Below are 22541 nucleotides of genomic sequence, written 5' to 3'. Positions count from 1 at the left end.
TTTCATTTAATTTTAATTCTACTTTTTATCGCAACTCATACATACCCCATACATTGGAAGATTTCTTTTACATTTTGTAAAACCACAATGTAACCTTTCTACAGGAGACATATTTACTAAGCACTTTAAAAACTTGTTCAATGGGATTAAAAAACTAAATGAGGGCAGAGTGTCTTCTGTGTGTGTATTTCATTCTAATTGATCGTGGATTACCCTGTAAACTTGGCAGTCTTAAGCCCTGACCATCAGAGAGATAATATCAATACCTAATATCAGCCACTAAGAGGGCAGGTACAGGTCAAGCACAGTAATGAACTGGTTTAAATAAAGGATAAGGCTTTGAGTCATTTCCACAAAATGGCAACATAGGTAGGATTAAGCTGATAATAATAATAATGTTTATGGAACAGATATCAATATGTGTTGCCAGCTTATTGGTTTATCACACGATGTACGCGAGGACGGTGACAACACGGACAGATAACTGAAGTGTGAATGACAGCTTGTCTCTTACCATCAGACTCAGAGGCAGCACGAAAGATGAGGTGGCTGCTGGGTAATGGCTGCGTGATGGAGCCCACTGCTTCCCCTTTAGGACCCTGTTGAGAACAAGAGTTGAGGGATGTTATTTTGACTCAGTGTCTTAATTGGTGCATTAATCATTTTGATCTTTGTCTCGTTTTTTTTTTTTATAGGTGGTTTACATATCTCCTTTGTGATTTGCTCGTTAGGTTCATAGATCTTGTCTTTCTTTTTTCATCATTTAGAATTTATTAGTATGATTCATATGTGTGGAAATCTACACTCTAGACACTATGTCATTATGAAATAATCTACGAGAGGGGACAGATGTGATAGAAACTGAATGGGTGAAGTGTTTATCTCAATCATGAAGAGGAGAGTGGAGAGGAAATCAAAAACACAGGCTGATGATTGTGATTCAAGCCTTTTCATAGCGGCAACAAAGGGAAAACACTTGAAATATGAAGCCAGCGATGAAAAACCAAATCACAGTTGGAGTGGACGAGAGAACACAGCTGCACACACATCAGCAAATGGAAAATGGGCTGCTGCCAAATAGGAAAATGGCTGGCGTGTCGTATAATTTTCTGCATCTGTCCTTAATTAAACAAAGATGAGCTCTTCATTATACAGTTAACATCCACATCGGTTTCACTGTTTGTTTTAACTGCAGGGGACAAAGGGATTTTGTTATGAATGGAAAATCATTGATCCCCTGATGATCTCCACCTGAATATCTGTTTGTGTTCAGTTTGTTTCTTTCATCACTGGCAGGAAAAACAGACTGAACTCATCTGCATAAGAAATTACTCTTCTTCTCTACTTCTCCTATTATCAATCTTTTTCCAACACAATAATAAAGATAAATGTAAACTAATACATGGCACATTTAAATGAATTTGAATGGCACTGGGAACAGTGTTAATTTGCTTTAAGAGTTAGATGAGAAGATACTGATTGTAAAGTACATATGATGCTACAGCTAGTTGCTGGTTAGTTTAGCTTAGATTTAGCACAAAGACTGAAAACAAGTGAAAACAACTAGCTGGCTGTTGCCGGCGTGGAGGCATAATGAACAAAATTTTTCCAGTGGTGAAACTGCTTTTAGTAATACTATTAGACCTGTGGAAATATTTATCCTTTAAAAGCTTTTAATTCCTTCTCATCAGTGCTTTTAGCTCAGAGTATCTAAATCAAGTTAACGTTAGGCTGAATAGTCTGTTATTCTGTTTTTTAAATAAATACCAGAAATTTGTTGCAGACGACAGTGAAATTTCCAAAAATGGAAAACCCCAACTCAACATTCCCTGATAACTGACCTGAGTAAATCCTGTATCTTATAGTGCGTTCTGACCTTGACAGCCCAGATGGACTGTTCCAGCGGGTGGAAGAGCTTGAAGCAGAAGCCGTCCTTCTTGGAGGGCCTCTCGATCAGCTCGCAGGCGTTGAGCAGCACCGTTCCCACCCACTGGCCGTTTTTGTGGGTTTTGTAGATGAGCAGGACGCCTGGCTTCAGCACACACCACAGCTTGGTCCAGCTCTTCAGAGTGCCGCGGATCTACAGAGGAAACACAAACATATGAGTGGCAGATATTCGGAGGTTTTACCTGAACAAAATTACTCTCTGCATTAGAGATTTCTAATTATGCAAATTACAAATGCAGAGATTTATCTGTCCTTATTGTGTCTTTGTCCTGAGTATTCTTATTTTCTCATTGTATATTTAATTTTTAAAGCATTAGTTTTGTCTTGTATGATACATCTATAACCAATATGTCAGTAACCTTCTTGAATTTTGAATTCACACTGAACATGTTTAGTGAGGCTTATTCTGGAATGGTAAAACATCTGGACTGTTTCACACCTTTGCAACAAATAAACACAAATGCACTAAACATGATATAATGTGGAGTAGAGTGAAACAAGTGCTGCCAATTCTTTAACTGCTAGACTAAGCCAAGTGTTGTAATTTATGATGAACTCGTGTGATTATTTCCTGATCAAAATGAGTCAGAGAGACATTTTTATATTGAGACATCCATCCTTTGGACACACAGATGAAGTGATAATGCTAAATCATTCAAAAAGTCTTGTAACCATGTAAGAAAATATTTCAATTATCTGTTCTTTATTCAACTGTATATATTTAGACATGCTAGTCACTGTTACAAATGATGGTGTGTGAAATGGAATTCTCTTGAACACACCTTCAGCCAGTCGGCCATGACGATGACAGAGGGGTCAGTGATGGTGCTGAGCAGCTCCTTGGTCGCCCTCTTCTTTTCTTCCCTGTAGTTTTTCTTCTGCACCTGCAGAGAGAACCCACAGAGGGACAACGCTTCCAGTCAATCTACACAACTGCAGGAAATAATAATAAAATCCCACACTCTCGTTATTACCGAATCACACTCTGTCAAATGTCTTTGCTAAAGTAACAGCTGGCACCTCCCGACTACAGTGTGAGGTATCTGCTGCATTTGAATTCTTCAATTTAAAGTCATGTATTCTGCCCTTCATGTACTGGGGTGACCCTGGTGCACGATACGGAGGAAAAAGAAAGTGAATCCCATCAAATAAACAGTATTTTGAGGATAGGAAGGGTCTTTGTGCACTTTCTTTGCATGTTTTTTAAAACAGTTTGCCAATAAAAATCTTAATGCACAGAAACCCCTTTTATTGTTTCATCTATTTAAATTCTAAAAAGGATTGGGTCCATCCAATACTGAGAAGCCATCAGGAAACAGAAGAATTTCATCTTGTGATCAAGGAAGTGGCAAATTATAATGGCACTGAGACCGTATGTATAAAAGAAAACATGTTTGTGATCTTATTGTTCTGAAAACTTAAATGACGGACAAACGTTTCAGAGCTGGTGTGTAAATCTTATTTTCATAATATGAGGTTGTGTTTATTCATTTTAAAATAATCAATTTGGATGAAAAACAGGGACCTGGTGTGCAAAGACCTTTCGAGTGAACCCAGTGTGAAACCACCATCCAGGATAAGCATTTGACTATACATAGCACGCCTGTTGTCCTGAGAGGTAAGAATTTGGATGCTCTAGACTTAAGCTAATTTAAGCTTATTTACCTTGAGGGACTCCTTCTTGGTGAGCTTTCCTCCAGACGCCGACACATCCTTGTCTGAGCCATTGTACAGCTTTGTTTCAGACTGTGAATACACAGAGGGAAGTAAGTAATTCATCTCTCTCATCTCTTCAAATGTTACATGCAAATCTATCACATGTCCATCTCTCATATATATATATATATAAAAAAAACACTACTCAGACATGTCTGATGATTATAACCAAAGCTTTCATGTGAGGATTTCAAAACGTGTGCAGTCTACGTAACAATCACCGGCTTGTTTTACTCCTGCACTCTGTGTAAGCTGCTCTAAAAACAGTCTGACTAAAAGACTAAATGCAATCCAAGCTACAGCATTTTCCCTGTTAACAATAAATCTGTTACCATAAATGTTACAATCAACAAACTCGCATTACATCGGAGGATTAACAATAATAACGTACTTGTGCGAGCGATTGTTTGCTTTTTCCTCTTACGTCTGTTTGCTCCCTGGATAGTCCAAACTTAGCTCAGTTAGCAGAATGAAGCCTATAAATGCCAGTGCAGGAGCCAGTCTGCCAGCTCCCTTTACAAGCCAGCAAGAGAGATTTAAAGTGCAGAGACAGGTGGTGCAGTGTGGGAATCCTAAAGCAGGGCTGCTTAAATGCCCACAGGCAAGGTTGAAGGAATAGAGAAGATGCATGAAAACAAACTAGGAAGCTGGAATGTTTTCTCCTTCTGATTGCTCTTTGTGCGCACTAGATAATAACTTGTTTGCACACATAATTCACTAAACATGGTGCATCTGTCACAACTTCAGATGCACACTGCTACTGTGAAGTAGAGAACTCAGCTAATCAAGGTTAAGGGTGAGGGTTGTGTTCAAAGCATAAGTCAACTATGCCTTTACTATGCAGATATCAAGAAGGAAATTATATTCAGTACAATTCAGAACAATTCCAAAGAGTTTCCTTTGGACGAGCTATGGGTTGAAGTTTTTTTAAAAAGCAGATCTTAAATCAAAGTCTCATCTTTGCTTTTTAGAGGCCTTGCTGATATCAAGAGCTTTTCGAGGCAGACCAATGTCCAACATGTTTGAAACTTTCAAACTTAAATTGGATTCAAGTCTGATACAAGTGCTTCTGCAGTGACTCAGAGGGAGACTTCGACAGATAAAGCCGACGTGCCTCCTCCACATTCATCCGACTTGAAAGGAGGACTCAGTTTAAGTTTCGGTTGATAAATGTTTGATGCGTGCGATGTATGTGATGTGCGAATCATCTCAATGTAGGCTATCTCAAGCCTGAGGCAAGACTGGGAAAAAGGGGGACGAAGACGTGCACTAATTCCCATATTCTCCAGTCTCATTACAACAGACACACCAAAGCACCAGATCAATCCGACCCACCCATCACCGAACACTCGCTCAGTGGAGTTATCTGAATCTCACCTTGCTCTTAGAAATGGAATGTGAGTCTTCTTTTAAAGGCAGAGGCAGGAGGTCCTCCTTCCCTCTCTCAAAACCTGTAACAAAAAAATACACCAACATAAGGACATGCTTAGTGTGTCTCTGTGGAGTGAGACAGGATTTTACTGTGACACCAGCAACAGATTCCCCACTGGGCTCCTGGCAGATGGTGACACCGGTGGTCTCAAGGTGACAAAGAGCCTTTAAATATTTTATTATTTCCATCTCCTATCCAAAGGTCATCAGTATTAAGCGAAGGGATGGCTGCAGAGTCTCATCATTACAAGTTGCACCTCCTTTGCTTTAATATGAAAAAATGGGCGTGTTCCTGAATTAGCTTCAAACCAATCCTCCTTTTCATTGTTTTCCCAGCATACATCATAATAATAACTTCATTTGTATATATTTTGATTTTGTTTTGCAGAGGACATAGCTTGGATCCTGAATTCTTAAATGAATGTTGAGAAGAGAAGAGAAGAGTTGTTACAGCAGCAGATAGTCAGAATGAGGTAGACAAGAGAACACGTGAAAGCATGAAATTAATAAAATAAGTCATTTTCACCTTTCACTACAGATGGAAATATCATTTGTAGAAAAATGTAATTGGGTTAAGTGCAGTGGCACAGGATGAAAGTTCAAGGATGGATATAGGGAGGTATGGTATATAAAATATGAATAAGTATTAAAATGGCATGTCCTTTATGTATAAAAACAGGTATAAACATGTATATATAATAGTCATAACTTCACAAGTGTATAAAATACAACAGGAATAAAAAATTTAATGCAAATATAAACAGAAATAGGTGAGGTTACCAATAAGACGCATACTAATTAAATAATATAATAGGTAAATGTTATACAGATAGAAATTAAAGTAATAGGAGGAAACTACTGTGATTATGGAACTTTTTATTTCAATAAAAAACATTTCAAACTTAAGGGTTGGATACTTTGTACAGCAATAACGTGATTTTTCATATCAATTTCTTATTAACTCTGCTGCAGAATTATGAATACATAGTAATACTAATTGTGAAAAGGTAAACATTCCACTTTCAAGGTGGATATTTCCTTTAACTAGTTAATAAAGATCTCATGGAGTGAAACAGTATGAATATTTTTCCTTTATGTGCTACCTGACCAGGAATCAGTTGCATACATACACGTTTGGTTCGAGAACATTTAAGCTGCTTGAATGATTCCATGAAAGTATTAACCTAAGCATCAGTGAGATTTTCTTCTCACGCAAAATACCTGCCTGCATTTAATTAATCCCCACCAGAAACAGGAGTCTTTTCATTTAACTGATTACATCTAACATCAGAGCCACGTTCCTTTAAATTAGTTCCATCTCCAATAGAGCAGCAGCGGTGATAAACATCGAGACATCAGGGCATGTGATTGTCTTTCCTTCCGTATGTGTGCAGCATTAATGCGAATCCAGCTTCAGTGGGATATTAGACGTCCCACCAGACCATCTGTGCTCACTTGACAGACACATCTCCATGCCAACTTCAGATGGAAAACAACTCAAGGGCAATTCAGCCACTTACAGCGAGCCACCAGAGATGACATAATCACCCTCACCTTCTCCGTCCCTTAAACTCCACATATATGGACAAGAGTGGTTGATCGTTACATATGTAATTCAATTCATGAAGTAACAGACGAGCTGGTTTATGCTCAACAGAAGATATAGCATTGCGTTAACATGTGATGAGAGGATTTTCATAGATAAATCTGGGATGCATGCTGATGTTGAGTCAATGTGAGTAGATGAACTCTTCAATTTACATGCTTGAGAATTAGTAATCAGGCAGTCTGACTAAACGAGTGCAGACCACCGAGTGTCCCATTTTAATTGGAGACACTTCAGGGCGCCACTTCTCCACACCATAGGCCTCAGACCGTAAACTTGAGGCAGCTTGTTTCATAATTACAGCTAGGAGACACGATGAATAATGAAGTTCATTAATATTTAGCTTCCATTTAATGTGGGAAAACAAAAAAACACTTTAAGTTTATCGCGAAAGACGAAAAAATGCCTCTCAAAACCCTCTCATAACATAACACAGAGTGTCTAAAATAATCCACCTGGGTATGAGGGATCTTTCAATTGCAATCTTAATCCTATTTTTCCCACATGAACCTTTTTGATACATTTTTTGGATTATGCAAAAACATTAAGGACAATATCTACGCTTAGAAATGTGCTTTGTACCGTTTCTTCTACTTACGACAAAGGCAAAGCAGAGTGTGAAAACACCAGCAGATTTATCACACAGGGTTTGAGTGGGGTGTCTCTCACACAGATATGGGCTATGGTTTATTTTTTTTGGAAGCTAGTGGCTCAACAGGCTGATATCAGGACTCACCTCTGAATGTGTCCACAGATGTTTTATACATGTGTGTATTATAGAGCACTTATCGCAGCAGTTAAACACTTGTAATGAAACATTTTACTTATTTTTATTAAGTCACCATTCGGTTGTTTGACAAGCAAAAATGTAAAATGCTTGATGGCTCCAGGATCTTAAATATGTTGTTCCCTCTTGTCTCATGCTATTATAAATATAATCATTTTGGTTTTGACAGTTGGTAGTTGCTACTCGATTTCTCAATTTAAATCTAATGATTGCATATCTTTCTGTCATTCCTTAGTTATTCACAGATCGATCTTTTGGATCGTGTCGTCTAATGATGATACTTTTGTCTTTTGTTCTTGCTGTCCCTTTGTTCCGTTGTTTGATGTGCTCTATTATTGGCTGTTGTACTGTTCTGTTCGTAAGTGTTTGGTGATGCCCTCAAAAAGGAGAGATTTACCCTATGGCAATACATTTCTTATGTACAAGACATTGATGGATCCAAACTATTAATCAAAAGTGTCATTAGCAGATTACTGATGATACAATCAGTGGTTAGTTGTAGCTCTGATTGAAAAGGAACCCTTTGAGAAATGACTTGGAGTGAGACTGCTGAGCACGGGGATGAGCAAAGGTCAGCGCCCACTCTCCCAGACAGAGAGGATGATGCTGCCTCTACGTGCTTTATTTTGAAGCATTATAGATTAAGTAATCTAATAACTATTAAACATGATTATCTTGTCACACATTCTGTGCCATCACATCATTATGGCACTGTGCCGGGCCTCTTACAAGTTGGCTGCTGAAATTTGGCCCACAGTTTTTTACCTGATACGCACTATCCATAATCCCCCAGCAAAAATGAGCAGCCCCAGGGATGCTGGGAAAAAACAATTTAAGTAGTTGGAGCTCAGCCACACAACTGTTGCACAGTTAAAAAGCTGAATAAAGCGCAGTTGTAATGGAACACACTCATCTTTGCAATTCACTATACAGTCAGGGATTTTTAACTGAATTATAGCAAAAATAAGTAACATAAAGCAGTTTCTTTTTTTTATCAAATATCTTCTCAGTGCTGCAGCTTTGCAAAACCCTGCCTGTGCTGTTTATGTGCGAGGGGTTGAAGCAGTAGGAGACTCACGTCCCACTGCAGACAAACTGGGGAATTTGCCTGTAAAAATCGGGAGCTGCAGTGATCTCACTCTGCATCAAAGATCATAGGCAGAAGAGAAGAGTAAAGAAACTGAGGGGGGGGGGGGGGGGAGAGAGAGAGGGAGAGAGAGAGAGAGAGAGAGAGATCGCTGCTAAAAGAAAGTCGTACTACATTACGCCACCTCATGCATGCACGCACGCACACACACACAAAATGCATACACTCTAGATCACCAGGCACCAATATGCATCAGATAACAATAGTGCAGAAGAAAGTAAAGGAAACTATATTGATTGAGAGAGGAGCTAAATGATGCAGTTATAAATACATTTATCTTTCAACCCCAAAAAATCTATAGAGACATTTTCAGCTTTAAATAGTGCTGCAGTATTTGTTGTTGGAAATGCGAGGGCTGCCATAGCAACAGGTGACCTAAGAACAACACAAGGAGGAAAAGGCTGTCAGCCCGGTTACTCCTCAGAATACATCACTTTTAAGGAGTAAATTGCCTGAGTGCTTGCTCCTGTGTGAAACTTGCCATGGCAACAGCGTGTGTGGACATACGATTATGGCTCCAGATTCATGAAAACTGAAAGATGGCTTGATCCGTCGAAGGAAAAGGAAAATGGGGACAATCCGCTGGTATTGATTTTCAATTTAATTTCAGATGTCTACTCAGTAAGTAGCATGCACCAAACTCTGAATCCCTTTATTTATTTCTAGTATTGTGAGTTTTATCAATGTTAACATATTTGTTGTGGATATACAGATGTGGTGACTTATTTGTTTAGTTAAGTTGCAACACCTCAAGTTCATGAGTAAAAATAGTTATTTAGGGGTGAGGAACATTAATGAGCCTACACTTCCCACAATGCAATTCAGCATCATGTTCCTCTGACCCCGCCTGTTTGTTAAACATGCAAGTGCTTCAAGCATCTACAAGCTTTTAATGCGGAGAGAACACTGAGATCATTATGACATCTTCATTTTCTGCACTCTTCACCGGCTTTTCCAGGATTACCAACTCTAGCTTGTATCCCTTTAGGTCTTTTATTGTATATCTAACCTACAGCCAACCTCTGTTCATTGTGAGCCACTTCTTATCCTCATGGACAGAGACTCCACTTATTGTTTCGACATGCAGCCAAGCCATGCTGACCTCAGGATGAGCAGTGAGTATAATTATTGACCACAATGGTATGGTTCTTTCTACTCTCTCACTGACTTTATTAATACCCCATGTTCATCATCCCAATCAACCTCCCCCCCCCCGGCAGTTAGTCCTTGACTACAGAGGAAACAAAACAGCTGAAAGTGCACAGACCTCACTTCATGGTGGACATTTGAGTCATTTCAAAGCAAGTGGAAAAAGAGAAATTGCACAGCTGAACTAGACACACATTATAAGGGTCACGCTCTTATTCTGTCTGCACACAGGAAGCTTGATGAGACAAAAGCACATTATCGCTTTGAAGAGGTGACATTTCAGGATGCGACTGGATGAAAGAGGGGGGCATCAGGCTGCTTGTTATAACTGTGGCTGCTGTTTTGTGTTGGTAATATATTTATGGTTCAGCTGGGTTCATGTGCATGTCAGACACTGAGCTCCTTCTTGATATCCTCTGATATTTAATAAGGATGGTCAGAAGAAACTAACTGGTGCATTTTGTTCATTAAAACTAGCTGAAGGGATTTTAATCCAAATGTCAAATACTCCAAATATCTCCTGTCAGCCACTGGAAATCCTACGACGCTATTGCACAGGTTTACAATAGCACTCTAAAGGTTAAGTGCTGAAGGACACAAGCCACAGATAACAGAAAGAGCAACATGAATGAACGAAAGGGCAAAAACATCGGTGTGGAGAGACCACCAGAAGTTGAAACTGATGAAAAGGCATGAACTGGCACTTCAGTAGTTGGCAGTAGTTGGCATTGCGTGTTGTGAGTGTGTGTGTCCCTCATCCCACTTTTAAATGGGATCAGAGAAAAAAAGAAATGTTATTAAATTGACAATATGAAATTGCATTTTACTCTGAAAGATACTGACTGAAAACTCAGTGGCACTGACTTTAAAATTAATATTTGAGAAGTTGGAACCATTTAATCAATCATCAAATGTTTTGCATTTCTTCTTCAACTGCAGCCTAAAAGGTTTTCAGTTCTCTCTTCATGGGCTCATAATTATTTCTGGCTTAAGTGGGTTTTGCAAAAAATGAAAACATACCCATTGCATCTGCACTATAATACATTTAAAAAAGATCCACAGACCCTATTAATAGGATAGGAGATGAAATTGCAAGAGACAATTATTTGACTGACAAGTATGACCACAATTTTTGTTCAGCATACAAAGAAAAACTGAGTCATCAAGCATTCTTCAGGTATTTATATGAGACCGAGCGTTAATCCTGAATGTGATGAAGATAGAGCAAACACAGACTCTACTGTGGAGGATATGTGGGTATAAAAAACAGGGAAATAGACAGAAAAAGTATGAGAAGGTACAAAAAACAGTAAATGCAACCCGCCTGCACCAGGTGTCTACTGCTGTTTCTCTTAAAGCCGGTGCCAGTTCGCAGAGTGACTACAATAAGGATGAATGGAGCCAAGACTGAGAGCTGACTGGGAGAAAAACATCATGACTCAGACAACGTCTAGCAGCTCAAGATATTTGTGTCGCTGGAGGAGGTGCAGCTTTTGAGGGGAAAAAAGTGGCCTCATTGCCAAAAGGTCGTCAACTCAAATCCCCAGACATGGAAAGTTCTGAGGAGAGAAAGGCGATGACGAACACCCTCTCCGTCCTCGTCAGCTGCTGCTGCTGGAGCTGAGGTGCCCTTGAGCGAAGCAGTGACGTGGAAGAACTGTTCAATGGCAAATAGCGGGGGGACGAAGGTTGCACCAGGTCGCATGACTCTGGATTTGTGCATTAAAGGTGTGGCAGTGTGCTGGTGAAGAGTGGCGTCTATGCACAGTCAGCCTCTCCTGGATTAATAACAGTCATCCGCGAAGGTGGAACAGAGAACATCCACTCTGTCAAAGCTCCAGAGGCTGCCAGCTGTCTGCCCCCAGGTTGGTGTCCTTTTCAGCAGGACAAACAAAGCAGGAGGAACTGATTTAATCCGAAATGTTCTGGGGGGATTTGGTGCACTTCAAAAAAAAAAAAAGCAGGATGAGGATTATCACTGCACTCTCACAGAGGTACCACCGGAACCTGACTAACACCAAAACAGTTTGAGCTGAGGCCTGCGTCATTTTACCAACCTGGTTTACCTCTGTCATCAATAGATGGTTATTTGTTTCATTCTCTAACTGTTGGGAGAGACAAGCGAGTCGTTGAAGTGGGGAGTCACTTAATATCTTACAGCTATGACCAAGCAGATAGTCCAAACATTTCAAGCTGAAATTATTCTGTTTTTAAATATTGTCACGGCTTCAGATCAATGACATTAATGTGACTATTGACAAATGATTTGAAGTCAAATCATGTGCCACCAATCATTTGGTGGTACATTGCTACGCCCCTTTTCCTGTTACCTCCCCCAACCCTTGGTCAGTGGAATGAACATCTATTCGCATTTTTCCCTCAGAGTCAAGATGCAACTTAATTTTAACTATAGTTCTTATTGAGCATATCTCTGTTGTTACATTAATGCATGAGAGCATGAGTCCATGGAAGTGATATATCCTGATGTATGGCTTTACTTTCTTGATGGCAACACTTGCCTTTAGTTGATAAAAGTTTGAAGCAGTAAATCTGTAAAGTCAAACCCCATCAAAATTCACTCAAGACAAGAATAAGCAGCCCCGAATCAGAGGAGTCAAGATTATACAGATCACCAGAAGCCTGTTACTGTAATATTAATTTTGATACTGACAATCAAATGTGCACAAACACACACACAGTGGAGAACTACACAACAGTCATGCTCATCAGAAGTCCAAATGAGAGGTCACAGCTACACACACACTTGTCAGTCATTGGAGCTCTGTCTCTGTAACACCATCATACACCAACCTGGCAGCGAGATGGGTGACAGCTCGTTATAGCCCCCGAAGGAGGCATTACGGATGAGTTTGCGTCCGTCCGGATGCGGCGGTCGAAGCGACGCTGTCCCGCCACACGTGGAGAAACGCCGACGACTCAGCAGGCCCTCCTCCTTCATCATGGGGCCGGCGCTCAGCTCCCTTGTTGGGTAGCAGGGAGGGAGGGACGTGGGTGTGGGTAAGGTTAGGAAACTCAGAAGCAGAAGGTCGAGGAATGGGGGAGTCGGGGAACAGTCCGATCTGTCCCACGCAGATATCGTGTGAGTGAGGAAAGCAACAGACAAAGACACTCACATGCAGACACACACACACACAGTAGCTCAGACAGCAGTGCAGTACGCTGCTCTTCTCTAGGCTTCCTTCAACCAACAGCTCCCTTCCTCCCTCACGCACAGTCTCTTTCTCTCTGCCAGTGTGTTTGAAAGCAGCAGCCTCCAAGTACTTAATAACGAATAAGCTGAGCCCCTCCTACTCCCTCTCCTCAGGATGGGCAGGAGAGCTGCATCTTAGCTTGAAAATAGCCCTTATGATTCATATCTCATCTTTCTGTTTAGCTATATCCCTCTCGCTACATATTTTATTCATTATTATGGATTCAAAAGGGGCACTTCACTGCTTTTCAACCATATTAATGGATTAGTCAAGGGGTGGCGTGTCTATGACGTCTGGGTACTTAGAAATGTTTTTTTAAATATTAGTGGAGCTGAATTTAATTTCTGTATTCACTTCTCTGGCATCAGTGGGTGATGTAAAGAAACTACAGGGAGGGTTTGTACACAACAGCTGTGGAAAATGTCCACAAATCTTAACTCAACATAAGCACTTGTCAGATTCTCGACGAGAGTTCGAGAGCATGAGTCACAAATTAAAGATGAGTGAATGCACCAAGCAGAGGCTTGAGCTGCTATTGATATTATTGCCTTCGAACTGGAATGGACAGAACAACTGGCAGCATCAGGGCCGCTGGCTCGAATTAAAACAGCAGAAACACTGTTTTTTATATATATATACCTATATACTATTTCAATATGTTTAATCTAATAATATTTTTGCAAAAGTTATATTTCTATGTTTATATTCAATACATTTAAGCTACTAAGGCTACCAGGTAGTGCTAAGGGTATAGTTCACTGAAAAATGGACATTCACCCATTATTTACTCACCACTATTCCAATAATAACCAGGACTGTAGCAGTCCACAACTCCACTGATTTGTTTCACAGTTAACACAACTTCTCTTCTCTCCCTCTCTCTTTTGAGAACACCCTGATAACTGAATGGAGAGAAAACTATTGTTAAAGACACCTTGAAGTTTTTACCATCATCGGCGGGCTGTATTGTTCAATTGTCTCAAACACAAGTAATGGCTGCTAAATTTGCTTGATTTCTGTGGGTGAGCAGGATAAAGTTTGAACCTAGTGAATGTAAGCACCGGATTTAAAGTCCAATCAAAGAAACATTGGTTTTGTTGTTGAGTCAAAGGCCTACATAGACCAGGAATATTTAAAAATATCCACATTAACAGCAGTGAACTGCCCCTTCGAGATAACTGTATGCACACCCTCTTTCCTCTAGCCACACTACATGTTCCCTAGAGTTTACAAACTGTAAGTGCTATGGAGACAGCTGTTGTCAGACCAGAAAGACACACTCACTCACACCCACAAAAGCGCACACAATCACGAAACAAAAACTCTATTGAGGACAGAAGGAAGCACTTTACAACATCTGCGCGCGGATGATTCCAATTACCCAGACGAAAACTGAGAAAACAAATGACTTCCAATCACAGGCTTCTTCTGAGACCAACCTGGTCGATCAAAATTGAAATTCAATCCGAATAAATCATACTCATATAGCAACACTAACTACTTCCTGTATACAGCTTTTAAAGACCACAGATTCACAAAGTAAATGGTAGTGATGTGTACTAATGCAGCACTTTTCTAGACCACTCAAAGTGCTCTACAGTAGATGAATATGGTGGCAACAATACATTGTGAGACTGAATACACCTACATAGGGCTGAATGCACATGAATTGACTTTGACTGCAAACGTTATCACATAATACAAATCTAGCTGTGTCGTGAGGGATAACTGTGCCTCAGACCAGACGAAAAGCCGATTTGTTTTTCAGTTGTAATGAGTCAGTTCACACACTGTGAGCGCGTCGTTTCTTTATCTAAAACGGGACGACTCGTTTCGTCACTGTGCTGATGGCCAACAAACCATTCCAAGTGACGACACACTGCGAGGACACCGGTGGGTAACGCATCTGCGCAGGAATGAAAAGACTTGGCAATGGGCCTTATCTTTGAAACCCAGTCTCTGAAGCGCATTGTCTGCTGTTGATCCCTCCACAGTCCGCTGGCATCTTCCCTTTCAGCTGACGTGCCCTTTCTACTCTTTCGTTTCGGCCACTCCAAACGCATTTTCCTGTGCCCACAGAGACATTTCATCCAAGGTAGCTTCAAGAGGTAAACAGTGCAATCTTATCCCTGAGCTGAATGATGAATATAAGACTGGGGAGACAGCAGCTTTACCCGCCTATGCTTTCATTAACAAAGGTAATTAGGATGTTCTGTATGTATAATTCAGATCACAGATCTAATTAACCTGCTTGCTGAGGAAAAGTCAGTTTCTTCTGGTCCAATGGCACATTTGCTAAGTATAGTCACCATCTGGGACATTTCTCAAGGAGGAAGTGATTCTGGCCAATCCTAACCTTGCTACCCTCCCTAACGAAGTCAAGCATGGCATTAACCTGCTATAAACACTCCCACCATTATCTTTTTCCTATGACCCATCTTTTTTTCCTTTTGTTATAAAGGCTTTAGTTTATAAAACCTTCTCTAAAAAGCATTCTTATCACAGGGACTTGAGAAGGAACCATCAGTTAAGCGTACAACTGTGTGAGCATTGGATATCAGCTCTTTGGCACGACTGGCCAGATGAAGTTACTTATGTGCCACGTCTTTCTGCTCAAGCACTTGTTGTCTCGTGCGCATCAGGTGAGCTGGTGTCAGGTATAGGATGTGCTGCTTTTCCAAGCAGGCCCACACGTGTGAGAATGAGGATCTACAGCTGCCCTGTGGAACAGCAGTTCGATACGCTGATCCTCACCAGAGGGGCCAAAGTTATTCCTAGATTGACATTTAAAAGGTTATACTTGACATCAGACAAAGAACTGTGGCTTTTTTTTTAAAGCCATGCTAGTGACTTAGCTCCAGAAGGGGCAACGTCTGTCAGTCAAACCACCACTTTGGCCTGAATATGAAAAATCTTTGACACAGATAGCCATACTGTCGAAAAGATGAATCCTGACTTTACCTCGATGATAATAAGTTTGAAGTTTGTGGCTTTAAGAGAAATATCTTGACAGCTTCTGCTTGGACTGCCACAAACTGTGATGTCCCCTCAGGGTGAGTTCTAATAACTTTTAATTAGCACCATAAAGAAGTCAAACACTAAATTTGTCCAATATTTTGCTTTAGACAGAAGTGGAGTCTGGAAGCAAACCACCCAAGGTAGACTTACCACAAGCAACAAGGTTATGAAAATATATCATATGTTTCTGTGGAAGCCAGAAGTCTGTATGATAACTTTGTTTTAAGAAAAACATGTTTTCTACACTCCCCAAAATACTTGCGATATCTCTGATCAGAGGAGCTCGTTGTTCTGAGCTTCTGTGTTTGCAATGCTTTATGGGATGCATAGTTCCTTCACTCTTAAAATAATTATGTACACAGTCTTGTAACTTTACCTTAATGAAGACCGAGGATTTTGATAAACATCAACAGAGAAAATTAATGGGAAATTAACCTTCAAAACCAGTGTAGTGGACGGCCACTGTAATGCTCAATAACGATCAACCATTAATATAATTTGGGATACATGATAAATATGGGATGTTAGCATTCTGTTCAAACTAGCCTCACAGGGCTGCTAAAATGGAAGTAGACCTGCTGTTACTTTAAGAATGTATTGCAAGTTTACCACGACAAGTGTAAAATCTTAGAGTCAAAGAGTCAAAAGAAAGAGTCACCTGGGGACAATAATCTGTCTCTGTCCCTGTAAATCACCTGCAGACAAAATATGACACAGTAACCCACAAGTTCCAATCCGTTGGATACCAAGCATGCATGCAAACATACCGACGGCAGTGAGGAGTGCACTGCAGACAGTATGTCACATGCAGACAAACCTCTCTCGTCTTACATAAAGTGTCCAAGGAAACCCTGTAAGCCTGGGATTAGCTTTGGAACAAAGAGGCTTTTTGAACGCTGGCCTACAGGCATATCTGCTGTACTTCTCTCCTGTTAGACTCACTGTCACCGGGGCTTTTTAAGAATCAACAACCTAGTGTCCGTGCACGCGACATCTTTGGTGAGTAAAAGCGGTTTTATGTTAGTGCGGCATTCCTTCTGTCCTCATCACACAGAAAATACACACATGCAAAAGCACAAAACAGAGAGCCACAAGAGAGTCATCATAACGAGAAGGGGGTGGGTTTCAGGGGTCTTAAGGGTCGCTGAAACACAAACAAGCACTATTTTGACAACTGGTACCTCTTTTCTGATGCTTCCGTTCAGGCTAAAAGCTGTGTGCTAAGGTCGACAGCTGTCCAGTCCCCCAAATCATGCTAAAATCACTTGTGCTTTAGATCCAGATGGTGTCAGTCCAAACAAGCCTCCGGCCGTCCGAGCAAAGCTCAGACCTCAAGGCCAAGATATTGTCCATCACGTCGTCCTGTCCTCCTTCCACAGCCTCTTCCTTATCTATGGTGTGTATCTCCACTATCAAGCCTTGTCCCTCTTAGCACTCGGGCCTCCCTGGGCTCAGCTGCTCATTGGACGAGAGCGTAGGTGGAAGAAAAGGACACTGGCCTGGCAGTGGCTGAGGGTGCAGATAAGACCAGCCCCTTCCACGTTTTTAACCCTGTCTGACGGGTATAATCCCAGAGCTGATCTTAAATCCGTACTGACCCCACCTGCTCTTGTACTCCTTTGCTTTTCATCTCACCCCTCTTGCATATATATATAAATATATATCCCACATCGTCTTATTCTCCGTACAGTTAGACCTCCTGTTTTCCTAGAAAGAAGGTCAAGTCAGCAAAAGGTGTTTAAAGCGAGAGCGGCTTTTAAGCCAATTGAAGAAACCTTATTAAACAACCTCCTGGGTTTATTTTTGTTCCCAGTGAATCGTGATGAAAAGAAGACTCACTCAACAGCCAGACCACAGACACCTGTGCTTACGTGATGATGCATCTAAACTGATTGAAATAAATGAACAAAAAAAATTGACAGTATGAGAGCAGGATGAATCATAAACCAACACAGCAAGGATTTACTATAGAGAGCAATTTTGTTCTCTACATAAGCACGACTCATTTTCACAGCAGATGTCCATATTTTAGACCCCGATAACAATATATAGGCCACCATTTTGCTGTGTATATTTAAGGATGCCTTAAGTACTGAATTGACACTTTTAAGGTCTACATCTCAGTTGGTGATTTAAAGCGTCTCAATGTTTCCTGTGTTTGAGTAACTCAGGAGTAATCATGAAGTTAGTTTCCATTTACTTACATAACTCTGTTACTGGTCCACACTTGGCATTAGCCATGTTTAAATCTCCACCACTGATTTACCTTATCACAGATATTATGTATTTGCCAAATGATCAGTTGCAAGATATTCCATGACAGACATCTGTGGCATCTATTGCACTTTTTCCCGTCCTGGGAGAGCGATCCCTGACATGTGGCTCTCTGAGGTTTTATGTTATTTTGGTCCCCTGTTAGGGTTTTTTTAGGAGGGGGGTAGTTTTTCATTACTCTTGATGAAGGGCAGAGGATGTCGCACCTTGTTAAGCCTCAGGAGATAAACTGTGATTTGTGAATATGGGCTTTACAAATAAAATTGGATTAGTTGATTGATTGAGTGACAGAAATGATGCAGCATTCTGATATATTATCAAAGAGCACTGAAGAGTTTATTTAATAATGTTGGATGTCCTGCTCAGTACATATAATTTAGAAACCTGATTTAAGTTCTAGGATGAAAAACAATTGATTTAGAGGGATGGATTTCACTGTGTCCAATGGGCAATAAACTGCTGTACTGCACCAATGTGATTACTAAAAATGGGATTTGCTCATTTAAACAGGGAATAACAACTTTGTAATTGCTTTCAGCAAATATGTGAACAACACCCAAAAGACTGATTCAGATTCAAAAGTAAGAGGAAAGATTTTGAGTGTGATCACCAAACCCCCCGTAAACAAGGGTTTTAAAGTGGTTACTAGTGCGTAAATCTTGCATGCAAGTCACTCAGAGGTGAGTCACTTCACTCCAGTGGAGCAATCAAGTGTTGTTGTGTTTATATACCTTGAGAAATCATCCTCTATAAATCATGGTTATGTCACTGAGCGGCCTCAACTCCCTAAACTGAGCTGTGGAAAATAACTATGAGAATCAACCATCGATCTTTGCACATTGGTTGTTATTTTTCACACAACACTCACAATGTTCCTCTCAAACTGAGAAATAACTCTGAGTGCAACAGTCAACGCTGTGTGATTCTGTGGAATACACGACTGAAAACCCACATTGAAGATTTAAAAATCAATTGTTACTGCAAATGTAAAACAAAGGAATATGTCCAAGAGTGTTTTACACATTGATCAAGCACACACGGTCATCCCTTTGACACGAGAGCAGGAGCGAGCTGAAGTAAAAATCTGTTGCCATGGATACCCCATTTTGGGCTGCAGGGAGTGGAGGGTCAGAGGGAGCTTTCATGCTGCCGTACTGATTCAGACTGACGCACAGATACAATAATGTTTGGGAGGGGAGGTAGTCGCACAGACGCAAACTGATCCTACTGTTGAGGCACACATGTAAGAAAAAGATCTCAAAGCAGGAAGGCAGTGACGCACAGCGAGCTCTCATTGACCCCATCACAAATGTTGTGTAATGAGCATTGATGCATGTACGCACACACACAGATATGAATCACTCTTGTGTCAGTGTGCAGTGAGAGGACACAAAGTTCATCATCAACAAATTATAGTAAGTTGTGTGTTGAATGATGGATAATCACTAGATTTTCTGATGTGAGTACTCCCTCTTGTGGTGGGAAAGTGGCTTACAACTGTTGAAAAACTAGAGGGAAGTCAAAACTACTGCAGCAATAGGAGTGGATGTCCTCTTTCTGCCTCTTACTATGGCCTTGAGCTTCCCAGTTTCAGAACTGTGAGCCAGCAGTTGACAATACTGACATGACTGTATCATAGGGAATCGAACAACCACATTTTTAAGTTGTTTCTTTTTCTAAACTTCCGTGATCTTACACTGAAACAACTTGACTTAAACCAGTTTCTATGACAAGTGCAAAATCAGCTTTTCCACCAGGTCCAACACCACAATCTGCATTTTCCTATATTTTCCTCTGTGAATCTTTGACAAAGACAAATAGATACTAAATATTAGTGTTCATCAACACTGCCAGTCCTTGATGAACCACAGAAAAGGATCCACAAGGGGGCACTGTAACATAAGAAAAAGGTACAAGCAGAATGAAGGGTGATGTAAGACCCTGGCCAAATCTAGCCTTGAGCTCATTTCTCATCAGTTATTCACTTTCTTTTTAATTTGATCCTCTCTATGCCGTGTGGGGACGTCCATCATCAACTCTGAAAAGTCTCAAATGAGAGTCAACATAACAAAATGATATGATTTTCCAACAGTGGTGGCGGATTCTGATGTCCTCTTCAAAGCTAAAGGTTGAGGACAACAGGGATACATCAGGTGGGTGAGGGGAGCTGACATGGCGTGGTATTTATCTTGTATCCTGGAGTACATCAGCTGAAGCCTGAGCTTTTTGAGTTGTAGGTCAAACATGTCCACAGCAGAACATACTAATTCAGTTTGACAGAAACAAAAGCAGCAGAAAAAGAGAAGACATGAACTGGACCATGCAGGTTTACAGCTGTGCTTCAGTGAGATGGACAGACTCAAAACTGCCCATCAAGTGAGCATGAGTCAATGTTTCTCCAGCCGGAGAGTCTGGGAAAGACCAAACACTAGCGTCCGTCCTGGAGTTAGAAATGTCAACAAGTCCCTTAAAGTCTTAAATCTACGAAAACAAGCCACAGAAAGCGAAGACAAAGGAAACAGGATTATATATGTTAAGAGGCTCAAGGAGAATGTGGATCTTTTTATAGAGTTCAGGGGTAAAAGCAGACAGAACACGCAACTTCAGACTGTTAATACTGAATGTTAAACATGCTCTTATCTGGATCAGCGCACATTCAGTGAGCAGGTGTGAGTTTAGCAGCTCGCCCATGTTCAGCGAGATACGTGGCTGCTGCTGTAGCTGCACCGAACCAGCCTGTGACCTTTCTGTTCCGAGGCGGCCATTCTGACTATTCAGCAACTAATTAATATTCATGCATTTATCAAGTGAATCGCCGCAGAGGAAACTGGAGTTCTGCCTCCAGCCTCATAAGACAGAACCCTTAGTAACACAAAATGTTCGGGCCCTATGCTTGTTTTGCTAAACTGGAGCAACTGTGGCAACAGAAGACAAAGACGGTTCGAAAAGTCAGAGAGCTGAGCGAGAAATGTCCAACAGCCTCGTCATGGAGATTGACAACACAAACCAATTCAATTTTGGTAAAGAACAAGGATTTCTTTTCCACTTTCTTGAACATTGCGTTTTTCAAAATGTTTAATTTCTCAGAAAATAATTCCTGGATCTTGATGAAAAAAGTCAGGCATGTTCAAAGGGCTGGTATTTACAAGTGTGTGCAATTATGATGCAGATCCAAATAAAAATGGTGAGGTGTGATTTCATAAGGGGATTATTGGACCAGCGTACTTTCTAGTTTCTTATCTCAGTCTGCTGGAAGTGATAAGTTTAATCAACAACAGCCTGGAGAGACAGGACCGCAAAACAAAACACATCTGATATATTTTTTTCAAGCAAGAAACTCATACTACGTTTTGAGTAATCACTATATCACTTGTCAGTTGTGAGTTTCCATAAAAATCAGCAGGACAAATGGAGTCAAATAGGAAGTGTTCTCATGAAAATGACATTAAATACACTGAGAACACAGGAGAATTAAAAACACAAGCCCGTCTCAGATAAAGGGCAGGTTTTTCAAGTTGTGGTAAACAGGGAAGTATTTGTAAGTTCAGAGTTTCTTTTCACCACATTGCTGTTTTACCTTCCATCATAAGAAATTTCCATCCATGCACATGAGAAATATGTGCAATAAAAAGAGAACGATTGTGAGTGTAGATAAGAAAGGCAGAATTCACAGGGTGAGGTATTTATTATATGATGTCATACAATTCCTGTTTGAACAAGGCTTAACCCGTGAGTATATGTTCAACTTTCCAAACTATGACACAAGTTTACATCAGCAGTTTCACAACTGGCCCACGTGCTCTAAACAAACGACTGTCTATCTTACCGTGGCTGTAGCTCACCCCCGGGCTGAGGGTCGAGGGGCTGGCCACATGCTCCCTGTTGGGCGTCTGGAGGCCGGCCTCCTTCTCCCTCTCTTTGTCCCGCTCCTTCACCTGGCGCTGGCTCATCCTGCCTGGGGTCAGAAGGACGGTGTCATCACTGCACACTACAGCAGCTGGAGGAGAGAGAGAGGGAGAGGACAGGGAGAAAGAGGTGGAGGAAGATTGGAAGGTGGATGAGCGATGAAAGAAGAAAGAGACATGTTGCCATCTTGTGTCCGATCACAGAGCATCTCCTGACAGCCCTCTGGTGGAGCATTTCTTAGCTGCAGCTCTAAAATAAATTATATAACATTTTTCATCCAAGTCTGATGGTTAGGAAAGATTTCATGAGTCCTGATAACTTCCACATGTGTGTGCAGCCCTCATCACT

At 40.8% G+C, this 22541-nt stretch overlaps 1 protein-coding gene across 13 annotated transcripts in view; it reads right to left on the bottom strand.

The window, feature by feature from the left end:
* osbpl8 (oxysterol binding protein-like 8) overlaps positions 1–22541 on the bottom strand; it is a 79040-nt gene that overhangs the window by 13693 nt on the left and 42806 nt on the right. For 10 of the 13 annotated variants that reach the window (XM_020099946.2, XM_020099948.2, XM_020099949.2 and 7 more), the window contains 6 exons: positions 22114–22284; positions 5041–5114; positions 3613–3693; positions 2730–2831; positions 1877–2080; positions 515–599 (listed from right to left, as the gene is read on the bottom strand). In XM_020099946.2, coding sequence (XP_019955505.2) covers positions 515–599; positions 1877–2080; positions 2730–2831; positions 3613–3693; positions 5041–5114; positions 22114–22284 — 717 coding nt within the window. Of the gene's footprint in view, positions 1–514; positions 600–1876; positions 2081–2729; positions 2832–3612; positions 3694–5040; positions 5115–12594; positions 12877–17194; positions 17337–22113; positions 22285–22541 lie in introns of those variants that run through there. The other 3 variants (XM_069520314.1, XM_069520321.1, XM_069520315.1) reach the window with 2 other exon arrangements.

Source organism: Paralichthys olivaceus, chromosome 23 (genome assembly GCF_024713975.1).
Source record: "Paralichthys olivaceus isolate ysfri-2021 chromosome 23, ASM2471397v2, whole genome shotgun sequence".
In the NCBI taxonomy this organism is placed as follows: domain Eukaryota; kingdom Metazoa; phylum Chordata; class Actinopteri; order Pleuronectiformes; family Paralichthyidae; genus Paralichthys; species Paralichthys olivaceus.
The sequence above is the reverse complement of the archived record's forward strand: the minus strand, read 5'-3'. Positions and strand labels throughout refer to the sequence as shown.